General features: G+C 38.5%; 1 protein-coding gene across 1 annotated transcript in view; it reads right to left on the bottom strand.

Moving 5' to 3' along the window:
* LOC136876338 (NACHT and WD repeat domain-containing protein 2) overlaps window positions 1-16,200 on the bottom strand; it is a 355,527-nt gene that overhangs the window by 55,789 nt on the left and 283,538 nt on the right. The window contains exon 18 of the mRNA XM_068228264.1: window positions 12,127-12,323. Coding sequence (XP_068084365.1) covers window positions 12,127-12,323 — 197 coding nt within the window. The remainder of the gene's footprint in view (window positions 1-12,126; window positions 12,324-16,200) is intronic.

Genomic DNA, 16,200 nt, shown 5'->3' with positions numbered 1-16,200 from the left:
TTTTACTCCTACAGCCTTATTTGTCTCTTCTATCTTCTTAGCCAGTGTGCTCATTTGATTGACGATTGATGTCGATGTCAATTCAAATTTGGGCTCACAATTACTACCCGATGACAGGGTAAGTTTTATTGGGATATTATTTATCGATCTATTTATTTATTTATTTATTTATTTTATTAAATATCCTGACAGTTTAAACCCCATTGTAGACGAGTATATTAGAGTTCTACTTTTGATCAGTTTTTTAAATTATTGGTACTTAACACAAAATTAGGAAACTAAGTTATTGAAGATGTGGTGAATGAACTGAAGGAACTATTTGTAGTACCAGGATTTCCTGAACAGATGGTATAATGGCTTTGAAAGTTCCACATTGCAATTGTTCAGGTGACACTCAAGTTCTAATCTTGTCCTTCCAAACATGGCACAGTCTAACAGTAAATGGTCCACCATTTGTGAAGATCCATAAAACCTGCAATGTTAATTTTGAAGCGGTCAAAGTAGCACTTAAACTGTCCATGGCCGGAGAGAAACTGAGTGAGAATGAATTCAGGCACTAATGTTTTGTGCTGGAGTCGGGTATATATGTCAGCAAAAAATAATTATCTTGTTGGGATATAAATAGACTGCAAAACGTGTAAATTCAGAAAATCTATTGTTGAAGGGTGGTCGTCACAACTTAATGAGCGTAATATACCAAAGTGCCATTCTAGCAGATCATGATTAAATTTGGCTGCGAGAGCATATCAGAACACATTATTTCATAAATACTCAAGACACCTGTATGGTGCTCTTAATTGTTACTCTTACAGATTCAAGAGTTCTTTTGGAAGCAAAAGTATTTTGTTCCCACTGAGGGTCTCTTTCCATTTTATTAAGGTTTGATGTCCTATTGAATCTTTATAAAGAGCTCCTGCTGATGTAGAATTATTTAATACATCTATTAGGATATTTAATTTCTTACTGAACATTTATGTCAAATGCTTCTGAGTTTGTCTGTCTAAAAGACTTTATGCCATTTGCAACAGAATTACTAAATAACTGAAAAGCAAGTCTCACTTCATGCATTGAAATGAAGTGGGGTATATATGTGTGCAGACATTAGTTAGTGGCAAACTTACAAACCTGCAAATTTATAACAGTTCATCATCATCATCATCATCATTTCCCTTTATCCAGCTGTAGCCGGGTAGGGGCAAATATGGTTCCTCTCCACTTTCTTTGGTCTTTCCACCACTCCTCCTCCAACACTGTGTCCCAGTCCAGGTTTCTTTCTATAATGCTGCGTTGGATGGTATCCTTCCATCTCAATTGTGGTCGTCCACGGCCTCTCCTTCCTTGGATTTGCATTTCCATCACCTTTTTGGCATTCTTTCGTCGCTCATTCGCTTTATGTGCCCAAACCATCTTAGTCGGCTCTTCTCTATTCTATCATTCATTTTTTCCACTCCAATTTCTTCCCGGATTTTCTCATTTCCTTTTTTTGTCTCTTCTACTCTTCTGTATCATACTCCTCAAGAATTTCATTTCGGCTGCCTGCATTCGACTCTCATCCTTCTTTGTCATTGTCCAAGTTTCTGCTCCGTAAGTTGTTATGGGTACGTAATACATCTTGTACATAGTATAACAGTTATCCATTTAAAAAACCTGTCGATAGAATTTGAAGTCCACATCTTCATTATTATAACAGACTTACCTGATGCACTTAATAATATGTACAGCATCTGAAAAGGCCCAAAATCTCCTATTAGAATTTAAAGGGTTAGAAATAGAGTATATGACCTTCCCTTCTTGTCCATTTATTCCTAAATATTTCCACACCTTTTTATTAGATCGACTTCTGTCTGAGGTGAAATAACACGACTTGAGAGTTTATTTTTCCAGTGTTCTTGGGTGTATTACCCTAAGTTTACAAAACCATCAACTTTTAATGAGCTGGTAAACCTGACCCTTTTCTCTTAGTTCTACTATGTCAGATATAAGAATTTCCATGTGACTTGTCACCTCATCGCAGATATAGTTCTCAATAGCACTAATGGGATTAGTGTTCACCCCGTAGGGGCACTTGAAATCTTTAACTAATTTTCACAGATGAGCCTCCAAAGGAAGGGGAAGCATGTCATGCCTTAAACAGTGCATAGGCCTTAGGTGATTTAATTTTAAATAAGAGACTATCTAAAAGGAATTCATTGTCATATCTCATCCCTTTCTTATTCCTTAGCTAACATTTTTTGAGCATGGTGTCAATAATCATCTTTTGGATTCTGCTCAATGTTGGCTCACTTACATAATTTGACTAATGTGTAATCTCTTAATTGTTTTTCTAGCAACAAAATCTTAGCATTACCTATTTCCAGTTCATTACAGATAGTCATTACATTATGTTCCTGTCTTTTTGTAAGTGACCTTGTTGTCATTTTAACTGTCTCTGAACCTACTTCATTTCTTTTAGCAATCTCAGAACAAGCATCAGAATGTAATCCATGGTGAGGCCTGTGCAATTTGTTTCTTGAACTTTCTTCCATCTTCAGAGGCTGTTTATGGGGTGATTTTTGTTTCTTTGTTTCATGAGATAATGTGGAAAATTGGGGAATATATGGGGGACAACACCAGTTTTTAGTTTCCATCTATCTCTATGGATTCCTACCGGTTTGCCTTGTATTACAAACAAGTCTGATTTAACTATAAATTCTTTAGAAAAACATAAATTGCACACATAACACTTATCAGAAAGATTTTTGACTTTTCTGGGAATCGCCTTTTCCCATTTTGAAAACTTTGACTTCATCTTTAGGTGATTTGAAGAAGTGCTTATCTTTCAAAGTTTTGTAGCCAGACTTACAGTCTGGAATGAAACAAGTAAGCATTTTTCCTCCTCGGTATGTTTGAGAGTTTTATAAGCTCAGCACTATGTTTACAGTAACTAAATGAATACCATCACCAAATCACATGCTCTTCACTTTCACTTTACAATAATCCACGGCCTTTAAGTTCTTGCTTTCCAGAATAACACTGCTGAACATAAACATTATAACTACATATACCAACCCTCACATAGTAATGGTGCTACCCCTAGCGGATGATTTATCACAGCCCCTATACTAGCCAATAGTGAACATCTTAAGAGCTCACACTTTCTCTTCCATTTGCTATGATAAAGGTAAGAGAACAGTGCGCATGCTTGATACATAAACTGTTAGCAGACAAGATCAAGAAATACTGGATTATACAGTACACTGGTGTGGGCTCACAGCCGATGTCAACTGCCAAGCTTTGAGTTTCTTCTGGGGTATTAACCATGTTGACTATTGTGCAGAAGCCACTGTCAGAATGAAATTACATGGGCTGGGTGAGCTCCTATAAATTTGTAGCAGTGAGATAGCTACAGGGTGGTATTCGTATCATGTGCATCCCTACCAAGAATCTACCAGTATTAAAATAATGGAACGTGACAACTGTTTCAACAAGAAAGAGTGAATACAAATTAGCAGAGTTTGGTAGCCAGTATTCATCACAAAATGACAGAAAAATGGCCGTATTGCATCAACTTGTGCAAGATTTGATAACCATCAATTTAAGAGAGAGGCAAGCTGATACTGGCACCACTGCCTAGCGTTTTTGCTGCTGTAAAAGTATGGGTGTCCATCCAGCCCAAGTCATTTCATCTTGCCAACAGGGTCTACTACCCTGGAAGAAGATCAAAACACTGGATTATTTGGGTACTCATTTTTATCAAACACCTGCTCTAGGAAATAAAGTATATTTCTGGATTCCATCAGACTGATGATGAAACCTGTACAGTGGAGCCTTGATTATCCATTCCCGGGAACTACATTTTCCCGGATTATGCGTTCAAATTACGTGGTTCCACGAGCATCGCAATTAAATCACTTTGTAAAAATCCTGCATTATCCGTTTCTTGAAGAAACGATTTCCCGGATCAAGCGTCTAACGCTAAATCCTCGATCAAGCGTTTTTCAATAAACTGCATTTCACGAGAGGACGGCTATGTCATACTTATGGATCTTGGCTTTAATGCCCCGTCATTGCGATAATTAGAGCAAGTATTGTACTGAAAAAGCGATCAGCGGTGAACTTGCATAAGGGACCATCTTAGCATCGCATTCGGGTAGTATTGTTTAGAGAATCTCAGAAATCATAAAGTAGAGACTGGCCACAACAATCGTAAGGAGACATAGCCCTTTTGTTAAATGTTCACGCTTATAAAACGTACATATTATGTCCAGGGTTAGATGTTTATATTTTTACTTTTTTCGATTGTATTGCCAAACAGGTTTCCGGCACTTTCCTCAGGGCACTAGTAACTTGGTTTTCAGGCAGGAATCTAAACTGCTCCTTCTTAACACAAATGTAGTATTTTAAGGTTATCGTACACGATTATGTTTTCGAGACCAGAACAGATGTTGCACCTTACATAAAAAATAAAGCCATGGGAGTTCTTGGGATTGCCTATTACTGTTTTAGTCCTAGTGTAAGACTGGAAATTTTACATTAACCGCAGTCGTTTTATTTGCGCACATTACATTTAAATGGTTTGTGTCATTTCCAACTCGTACTGACATGTGCAGCGAGTGCACTTTCCAGATGAGCTCAAGGTCACGAATAACCGTAATTCCTGAAGTTTTGATGATATTTTTTTACTCTTTCCAATTTGATTGGATTAGTGACATGCAGAATTGAATATAACGCATTCGAGAACTTTTGAGAATCGATACTTACATTCGAAACCATGTTCTCGAGTTCTTTATAACGGAAGATTAAGAAAAGAAGTGATTTCACCAACATGTTGGGTACTTTTGTATCTAATGTGCTTTATTTTATTAGATGAGAGAATTACAAATTACTTATGGTCGATTGTTGTTTGGCTTGGCATTATTAGATTTTCAAAGAGTTTGGCCAACCAAAGTTGCTGAACTGAAAGAAGTTTTCACGGGAAAATGACGAAGATTCCTCTGTTAAACTGAATATAAAGTATAGAGATTTTGAACTTGCGTACCGGTAATTAATGTGGTTTCGCGGTCTAACTTGCCTATCTCTCATCTGGAGGGCCCGGGTTTGATTCCCATCCAGGTCAGGCAATTTTATCTGGATATAAGGGCTGGTTCCAGATCCACTCAGCCTATGTGATTACCTTTAATTGAGGAGCTATCTACTAGTGAGATGGCAACCCTGGTCTACAGAGCCAGGAATATCGGCCGAGAGGACTCATTACGCTGACCATGCGTCACCTCAATCTGCAGGCCTTCGGGCTGAACAGCCGTCGCTTGGCAGGCAAAGGCCCATTGGGGCTGTAGTTTGGTTTGGTTTAGGAGTTTTTGTAAGATTATAATTACTGGTATACATATTTCATTTTTCTTATGTTTAGCCAAATTATTGATGGTTTTTATTCATTCTCAGATTTCTGTTTTTGCATGTTGTACGTTTTATTTTCATGGCCCCTCCAAAAATGGAGAATCAAGGTTACACAGTATTTTTTTTTTTTTACCAGAATAATAGTATGCTTTAAATGCCCCTACACTTGTTATAGATTTTAAGAGATGCCAGGGTGCTAGAATTTTGTCATGAAAGGTCTATTTAATGTGCTAGTAATTCACTGACAACGTTCTCCAAAATTAATGTGATCTTAAATGCCAGCTGACTGCATCAATATTCTGTTTCACAATCTTGATTAGAGAATGTGAGTGCCTGTCTATATTACCAACCTGATTTTCTTCACACATTTGTGATTCAAAACAGCAGTGATAAGATTACATTTCCCTCATCATCATCCTTTCTCCGTATCCAGCTCCTGACAGGTCAGGGCATTCACGGCACTTCTCCACCTTCCTCTCTCCTCCCACCATTCCTCTTCCATCATTTTGTTCTAGTCCAGGTTTCTTGTTCTTGCACTACTCTTTGTTGAATTGATCCACCTTGTTCTAGGTCTCCCTCGCACTCTCTTTCCCTCTAACTTCATCTTCATCATCTGCTTTGGTATTCTTTTCTTCTCCATCCTCTTTACATGGCCAATCCATCTTAATTTACTCCCATCAATTCTCTCATTTAGGTTTTCCATTCTGACTTCCTTTCTTACATCACTTCTCAATCTGTTTTTCCTTGTCTTTTCTATCATATTTCTTAGGTATTTCATTTTGCTGGCTTGAATTCTACTCTCCTCCCTACTTGTCACTGTCCAGGTCTCAGCTGCGCAAGTCAATATGCGTGCATAATACATTTTGTATTATCGTCTGCAAATAGTAATAAATGCAGCTCCCTATTCCTATATGCTTCCTTTGTCTCCTTCACAATTTTGTCCATAACTACACAGTTCAAAGAAATTAGGGGAACATGTTTTTGAACATATCCCATGCTCCACAAAACAATACCTCACACCCAGGTATATTACCAACTAAACCTTTATTCTTTACTGTTGAAGTATATAAAAAAACATTGATGGACACAGTATTCTGGTGTATGTCCTCCACGAGCATTTATCACAGCTTGGCACCTACATGGCATGCACCGTATAAGTCGACGGAGGTCATGTTGCGGTAACAGGTCCCATTCTTCAATGAGAGCCTGTTCGAGGTCTTTGAGTCTGTGATGGAACAGGATGCCCACAAACACTTCTGTCAAGCCTATCTTACACATGCTCGATAGGATTAAGGTCGGGACTCACTGCTGGCCATTCCATCTCTTGAATGTCCGGTTCTCGCAAGACAGCTCTGGAGATGAGCGCTACATGAGCCCTGGCATTATCGTGCACGAGTAAAAATTCAGGGCCAACACCGTATGCAGCAACCAACACATGCTGTAGCAGTATGTGTTCGATGTACCCCGCAGCAGTAAGATTACCACGGACAACCATGAGATCCGTATGGCCATCAATACTGATGCCAACCCACACCATCACAGAACCTTGTCTGATTCGGTCGCCTTCCTGGACAACATTTAGCATGTACTGCTCACCACGGCATCTCCATACACGTTGACGTCCATCATGCTGTGTCAGGGGAAATCTGGACTCGTCTGTGAACAACACAGGTCTCCATTGGCGAAGTTGCCAGTTGACATAGATACGGGCAAACAGAAGGCAAGCTGCGCGGTGTTGCTGCGTTAAACAGAGCACTCAAACAGGACATCTGGGTCGTAAGGACACTTCTCTTAACTTGTTCCGTACTGTCTGGTCAGACGCCGTGACTCCAGTGACGACCCTCCTGAGGTCTTGTTACAGTTCTCTGGCAGTTGCTGAATGACGCCGCAACACACAGATGGTCAGATATCTGTTATCCTGTGGAGTTGTCATGCATCCACGACCTTATCCAACCCTCCTTGTGCACAGGCCTGTATCACTGTAGTGATTCCACAAGCATTGAATAACTGATGGAGAGACATTGAGATCCACAGCAACACGACGAAATTACCATCCTACCTTGATCAAAGTGACGGCCCTTGTGACTAGAACCTCATTAAGATGTCTCATGGGATGTGCTGATTTACGTACAACATGCTCAAATGACCGCAGTAGTCTGTACACCTCACAACAACACACGGACGCACCGCTATTCACATTGCTTTGAGGGGTCACCTGACATTTTAATGCATGGCTATGCCTACAGATGGAGTATAACTTCGAATTGATATACCCTGAGTAGCTAAGGTCTCAGGGTACGCTGTACAACCATTGGAACCCCATCTGCCAAATTAACGTTCATATACCAGACGTTACAAAACATGTTTGCCTAATTTTTTTTTTGAACTGTGTATTAGAAATAAAAGAGGTGATAGCACACACCCATGTCTTCCTCTAGTTTCATTTCTAAACCATTCCTTATTTCCAAACAGAGTCTGTACGCTGCTGACACAGTTTGTTGTAGCTACATTACTTGAACCATTTCTGCAGTTTGTGTACCCAGTCTCTTTTTGACCATGGTTTCCCAAACCTTATCCTGTGAACATTATTGTATGCCTTTGATAGATCTATGAATGGCATGACCAGGTCCTTTCCATATTCCCAATTCTTTTCCATTAAATGCCTCATGCTGAAGATTGGGTCCACAATAGATCTTCCACTTCTAAAGCCATATCTTCATCTTGCAACTCTCCTCCTACCTTTCTTCTCATTCTCTTCGCTAATATCCTTTCCAGTATATTTATCACTTTTGATAAGAGTGTGATTCCTCTATAGTTATCACAAACTTTTTTGTCCCCCTTCTTAAAGACTGGTATTATTTTCTTTCCTCAGCCTACTGGCAAATGTTTCTGTCTTCGTATGCACTTCAACAATCTGTACACCCATTGTAGTCCAACTGGTCTAGCAGCCTTTATCGTTTCTACACTAATTTCATCCAACTCTGGTGCCTTCCCCATTTTCATTTTACAGACTGTTAATTCCACCTCTAATACTGTTATATCATCTTCTACTGTTGAGCCATCACACCGTATTACTACCGTCTACACAGCACAATTTCTCACATTCAGCAGTTTATCAAAATACTCCTTCCATCTCCTCTTTATTTCATCTGGATGTGTTATCAACTCTCCACCTTCCTCTTTCCAGCTTTGTATAAACTCTTTCTTTCCTATTATTTCGTATAATTTCATACAACATTCTTTTACTGCCAGTTCCATCTTTAGTTTCAATCAATCACTACTGATCTGCATTTCTTAAATGAGTTCAAAGAAATTGGAAATTTATTGAACATCTCCCTTGGTAAGCTATTCCACTCTCTAACCCCCCCCCCCCCCCCCTTCTGATAAACAAATATTTGCTCCAATTTGTCCTCTTGAATTCCAACTTTATCTTCATACTGTGAACTTTCCTACTTTTACAGATACCACTCAAACTTATTCGTCTATTAAGGTCATTCCATGCCATATCTTCACTGACAGCTCAGAACATACCACTTAGTTAAGCAGCTCGTCTCCTTTCTCTCAAGTCTTCCCAGTCTTAACTTTGCAACATTTTCGTAATGCTATTCTCTTGTCGGAAATCACCCTAACAAATTGAGCTGCTTTTCTTTGGATTGTTTCCAGTTCTTGAATCAAGTACGGTAATCCTGGTGAGGGTCCCATACACTGGAACCATACTGCAGCTGGGGTCTTACCAAACTTACATGTCCTCTCCTTTACATCCTTACTACAACTCCTAAACACCCTCATAACCATGTGCAGAGATTGTACCCTTTATTTACAATCTTATTTATGTGATTACCCCAATGAAGATCTTTCCTTATATTAACACCTACATACTTACGATTCTCATAAGAAACTTTCACCCCATCAATGCAGTAATTAAAACTAAGAGGACTTTTCATATTTGTGAAACTCACACTTCCCAATTTCTCAGTTTCTTGTATTTCCTTTTATTATCAAGATTCTTTTGCTTTCTTTTTTTATCCCTATTCCATTCTTACCATGCTTTCTTCTTTTCTTTTACTACTTCTCTCACCTTCTCATTCCACCATGGTGTCTCCTTTTCTTTTACTCTCATTTCATGTTCTACCACAGGCACTCCCTGCCCCACTTACAAATGCCCTTTTGAAGTTGGACCATTCATCTTTCCCACTTCCTACTCTAGTAATTGGAATTTGTTGTTTCACTCTCTCCTGAAATTCTTCCTGTACATTCTGATTTTTTTAAATTTCTGCACTTGCATTTTACTATCTCTTATCTCCTTTAATTTTTCTATTTTTCCCACTCTCATTTCTGCTATTACAACTCTATGATCTTCATCGAATGCTTCTCCTGGTAAATCTGTTACATCCATCAACTGTCCGCAATTTGTCCCTTCCACCAAAAAGTAATCAATTACTGATTTTATTCTCCTGTCACCCTAGCCATATCTTGTAATTTTTATGCTGTTTTTCTTCTGAAACCATGCGTTGCCCACAATCATTCCATTCCTCTCACAAAACTCAACTAGTTTCTCTCCTTCTTCACTCCTTTTCCCATATCCATATTGTCTAAATTCTTCCTTTCCTTGAATTTTTTCCCCCACCTGTGCATTTAAGTCGGCCATTATAATCCCTTCCACATCAGTTATCTTCTTTTCTTCAGGAATTCCTCGAGATCCTCCTCTTTGTTCCCTGCCTAAGGTGCATACACTTGGATGAAGTCCTTCACTTCATTCTCATTCTAATTTTCATTATCCTGTCACTGATGTACTCTACCATATCCACACACTCCTCCAGCTGTTTTGAAATTATGAGGCTCATTCCATTTTTTGCCTCTCGACTACCACTCTAGTGTAGTGTATATCCTTTTCTCATTTTCTTTCCTTTCCCCTTCCATTTAACTTTGCTCAATCTCATCATTTATATACCCTCTTCCTTCATAAAATCCACCACTTCTTCCGCCTTTCCTGTCAGGGTCATAAGGTTGATTATACCCACCTTCATGATGTTGGCTACTGGTCGCCCAATTTTTACAGTTCCCCCAGAACCCAAGGAAATGTGCACCCCTCAGGGCATGCCCTAACCTTTACCAAGGGAAGTGTAGAAGTATCATATTCATATTTAGGCTATTATTATGGAGGGGTTACAACTCCCAGAGGCATGATTACATTTACCTACCATATAGAAATTGAATGACTTCTGATTTTAGGGGCAGAAGAGGCATTTTTATGGTTCACTTCATACCATCACAACTAATACAGAAATATTTTGTAGAACCTGGAGATGACTTCAGTGAACAATTCAAAACAAGAGGAGAGGAATGTTGATAACAGCCAGTTTTCTTCTCCATAATAATGCACAATCACATATACCAGGTGTATACACAAGTCTTTTCTGGATTCGCTAAGATATGGCGCCAGGGATGAGTACTCAGTGTATGAATTTGACACATACGTCAGTTTGTTTGTCTGACATTAACCTACCAACACACACAAGCTGAGTCCGCCAAACACTACCGTCTACAGTATGTTATATCTTTCAGTGATCATGTTGACATTTGTGCCTGAAAAAGAACATTTGCGGCATGCATTATTTTTCTTATTTCATCAAAAGAAAAAGATTGTGGAAAGTCATCGTTTGCTGGCAGAAACATATGGTGAACACGCTCCATCGATTAGAACATCTGAGACAAGGTTTTGACAATTTAAACGTGGCGATTTTAATGTGAAAGACAGTGTACTCTCGTAGACCATGAATGTGCAAAGATGAACAATTGCAGGCGTTACTAGATGCTGACCCAACTCAAACTCAATGCTACCACCAACAAATGATTAATTTAAATCATGTATTGATCGAAAGATGACTGGAATGGGCCAGAAGACATGGCAAAGTGATATTGTTACATGACAATGTGTCGTCTCACACAGCAAAACAGTGAAAGACACCTTGAAATCGTTTGGATGGGACATCCTTCCGCACCCGCTGTACTACCCCAACCTGGCGCTATCCGACTATCACCTCTTCGCATCAATGAAGCACGCGCTCGCAGAACAGCACTCCAGCAATTTCGAGGAAGTTGGAAAATGGCTCGACGAATGGTTTGCCGCAAAAGAGAAGAAATTTTTCTGGCATGGTATTCATAACTTACCAGTGAGATAAGCGAAGTGTGTTGAAGCCAATGGCCAATACTTTTGAATGAACAAAAAATAGATTTCCCTTGAAAATTACATGTTTTCTTTACCACAAAAACTGGCAAAAAGTTATGCATACACCTGGTATAATACATTTCACTACTGCTCTCCTGGAAATTTCCTAGTGGAATATCTTGGTCCCCCACCATTAGCTTGGATAATTGGTGTGTAATTTTGATATACATTTTTAATAGCTAAAGAAATATTTGATGGGAAAAGGCTTTAGTGGTGATGATAATGATGAAGAACTAAGAAAAGAGGTAATGAGAGCACTAAAATTCAGGGATAAGGATGTTGACTAATAGTGACCATGTGAAGAAATTTGGATTTGCATCAGATGCTCATTATCAGCATATATTTTACAGTTAAATACTGTATAATATTAATCTTGCATAATCTTTTTTTTAAATTCTGGACATCTCTCATAAATAATGCAACAAACCACTATACAATTATATTTTCTGGTACAGTATAGAAATCCTTCAGAAATTTGTAAATGGTAACGTAGATTAGATAAAGAGAACAACATAATACCATACCTGGAAATAACTGACTAAGGTCTCACTAGCCCAGTGTTTTTGTTGCTGGGTACCCAGATATCGTTGCTTGATGGCGGCCAATAATGTTTCATCTTGCCACTGGAGAGTGCTAGAATCACCTGAGGCAGACCATTGCAGGAAAGGAGCAAGGTACTTATTCAGCCGTGCCCAGAATAGACAAGCAGGAGCCCAGGACACTGAGAGGATAAAAGAAGATTGAACTATATAAGTTATAGAGTGAACTCAATCCCTCTCACATAAATACAGGTAGCAAAGTGATGCAGAGAGACGATAAAAGTAGATCGTGATCGAAACTGACATGAAACAGTCAGTAGCTGAACTTGGCTTCCGATACCAACAGACCAAGGCTTCTGATACCAATAGACCAAGTACAGGACGCAACACTAAAATCGATACACATATGTTAAGATGGGGATAATCTTAAATAAGAGGGAGTTTATTCAAATGAAAAGGAAACACAATAAAAATTGCCTTACCCTCATAACAGAGAAGAAAAGAATACAAAGGGGTACGTTACTTACGTGTAACATACATGTACATCAGAATATGTATGGTTGAGCCACATTAGGATCGCTCTCTCTCTCTCCCCACTTTTCTTAATTTTATTTTTTACAATATTATCACAATGAAATATGAATGCCACCAAATTAGAAAGTCGCCTCTCTCATGCAGAAAAAGGCTATTACAACAGGGTATTAGAGTATTCCCCTTGTATATTTTGGGTCAATGAAGTGACCTCAAATCGAAGTGTCTTCCTCCTTTTTACCACATTACCACCCTTTTTTTTTTGTGGCAACAATTTCCAAAGAGAATATCTATTATCCTTCAGGCACAAAGACAACATATTATCAAATAAGAAGTAAGATGAGGCTAGGTGGGTGAGTCAAGCCAGTATGCAATGAATACATACATGGAGAAAACAACAAATACGAAATTTCCATGGTTACCTTCAAAATACACAAATGAAGTTAAAAGATGGCAGAGCCAAAAATAAAATGAGAGAATGGCTGGGGAAGCCAGAAACAAGAATGAAATAACAAAAGACTAGAAATTTGACACCTAAAATGTAATGTACATCCAGATATCAAACTCATTCATACGAACAAACATACAGACTAAGCACAGAAATGTAGGGCAGAGGGACAAGCCAGTAAAGCATGTCTTAATAGTACACAACAAGTATGATAAAAACAATCAATTTGCTTGTGAATCTGGTCTGGTAAGACAAACACAGAACCAGGCCAATAGGGAAAACGTGCACCACACCAGCAACAATGTATCATGCAGTCAAAACCCTCGTTATCAGTACACATCCATACCACACACCAAGAGTGGACATGAATAGTACAGAGTGGACGAGCAAGAAAACACCAAAGGGTATCGGAATCGAGCAAAATATAGAATACCCATGCGTACACAAAATAGGTCTCCACACATGTATACATACACACGAACCAATCAAACTGAGGAGAAAACACAATGGGATCTTCACTGCCCTTGGTTTCCAAACAGAACATAAAAACTGGCAGACATACGAGAATATAAGATCAATGAGAAACAAGTCTGCAATAAAATTAAAGTAGAACAAATACGTAACCCCAGAAAACACTTAAAAGTAACCATGGCAAGTCTTGGGAGGACCAAAAATAGCAAAATAATTAAAGGAAAATATTTACCTGATGGATAATAAGAACAAGAAGTCTCTCAAAAGAACCAAGAGTTTCACAATACCATATTTAAAATGGTTAAGGTATCTTTTATAGGATAGATAAGCCATGTCAGAAACCTCACTCTCCATTTCCTTTTTCAAAACTGAACAAAAATAAACAAGAGGGCAGATAAAAAGGACAAGACTAGGCAGAAATAAAGAATGACGAATCTGGGAGCGAGAGTCATCATATGTCTACATAGAGATGAGTTGTTCGATAATACAATAGAGTGCAAGGCGCAATACATGTAAAAGAAGGGAAATAGTATAATGAATAGTAAGGTGTGGTTGAAGAGTTAGGAGTTATTTACATAACAGGCAATAACAACACATGAATTCTGTGTGATAACCTGTGAAATTATGGTGTCTTCACTAGTAAGCATATTTAAATCTAATAGATTATGAAATTTGGTGTGAATAAATGTCTGTTTATATTTTAAGATTGATATTGAAGCATTATTATTTGCTTCTCCCAATGTATAAAATGTGCCATGTCTGCTTAGCAGTCTACAATGAAACTGGTTACTTAGATTTTGAATTCAGCTTTGTATGAAGGAAGATTTTACTGTAATAATTAAACTCTATACATTACCTCCTATCATTTTTGAAAATTTCATCTAACAGATATAATTTATACATGTTTCAAACTGAACTGCCATGTGACAATATTGTAATGAATTAAAAATAAAACTGTATTCAGAGGTAGAAAATAGTTGAAACATGTCAAGCAGGTTTTAAAAAATTAGGAGAGAACAATAGTTAACAGCCGGCCCACCTCAACACTCGATGAAGAGCACCGTGGTAGGATTTCATTGGGGTCTACCTACAGCGCGCAGGAACCGCATGCAGACTAACCAAGGCGGCCACCCACTTTCGGCTCGCCACCACTGGCAGGACATCCCACAAACCATGCCAGTTAGACACCAATGAGCAATGAACCGACAGTGTGGGACACAAATCCAACTACAAGCCTTTTAACCATAAAAACTTTAATATACGCTATTGGAGCTGGAATTACTGTGGCAGCTGGCACCAGACTTGCCCTCCAATGGATACTCGTTAAACAATATATTTAATATTTGCTGTACTCGAGAAATATTGTATATCTGTAAATACGGCAATATAGATCAAAAGAAGAAGAATCGAAGTGTCCACCTATTCAATACACAAATATAACAATTTCTTAGATTAATTTACATAATTGTGGTATATGTCTTGGTTCATTGAACCATCATCAGCCATAAAACTTCCCAGTTGACAAAGATATGAAACAAAATTAAGAACTCTTAGTCAACTATGTTATACATATTAAAATACATGGGACAAATATGCCATAATAATTATCATTCTGACTTTTGACATAAGACAGCACTGATTATCATTTAAATAGTGATTGATTGATGTCAGATTTGAATGTACTCATTGCCTTAATAAAAATACTTGATTTTAGTTGAGGAAGTAAACATAACATTTAAGTAGCTTAGTGAATTTCCATGACGTAATAGTATATTACCAGGCGAGTTGGCGTGTGATTTGGGGGTGCTGCTGTAAACTTACATCCGGGAGATAGTGGGTTCAAATCCCACTGTCGGCAGCCTTGAAGATGATTTTCGGTGGTTTCCCCCTTTTCACACCAGGCAAATGCTGGGGCTGTACCATAATTAGGGCCATGGCCGCTTCCTTCCCACTCCTAGCCCTTTCCTATCCCATCGTCACCATAAGACCTATCTGTGTCGGTGTGATGTAAAAGACAGTTGAAAAAAAAAAAAGTATATTCTCATGTAATATTGCAAGGTAAAATAAAACTAATATTGTGTAGAATATTTCAAGAATTGATTGATCAATGGTATATTGTACGAGGGCAAGTCAATAAGTATCTTCAGTCAATTTTTATAATTTATTACAAAAAGAGTTCACACATTTTATTGATATTTTTCAACAGAGTCACCCTGCTTTTTAATGCAGATGGTTCCAGCATTTCACAAGCTTTCTGATACCCTCTGTAAAAGAGGTTTTTGGTAGCGCAGCAGGCCACGTATGCACCGCTTCTTTCACCTGTTGATCGGAGCTGAATCGACGGCCTCTTAGAGAATTTTTGAGTGGACCAAACAGATGGTAATCCAATGGGGTGAGATCGGCAATGTACACAGGATGCTCCAACACATCGAAACACAGCATCTGACGAGTCTGAGCGGTTTGGGCAATGGTGTGTGGACGTGCATTGTCATGCAACAAAAGTACTCCTTCCAACAATTGAATTCTGCGTTTGATGAAAATTGCAGGTTTAATATGCAGAACCATAGCTAATGTGCGTATGGTTTGCCATGTCATCAACAGTCACTAGT

The sequence above is a fragment of the Anabrus simplex genome, chromosome 6 (assembly GCF_040414725.1).
Source record: "Anabrus simplex isolate iqAnaSimp1 chromosome 6, ASM4041472v1, whole genome shotgun sequence".
In the NCBI taxonomy this organism is placed as follows: Eukaryota; Metazoa; Arthropoda; class Insecta; order Orthoptera; family Tettigoniidae; genus Anabrus; species Anabrus simplex.
Note: the sequence above shows the minus strand (reverse complement) of the source record. Positions and strands in the feature narration are given on the sequence as shown.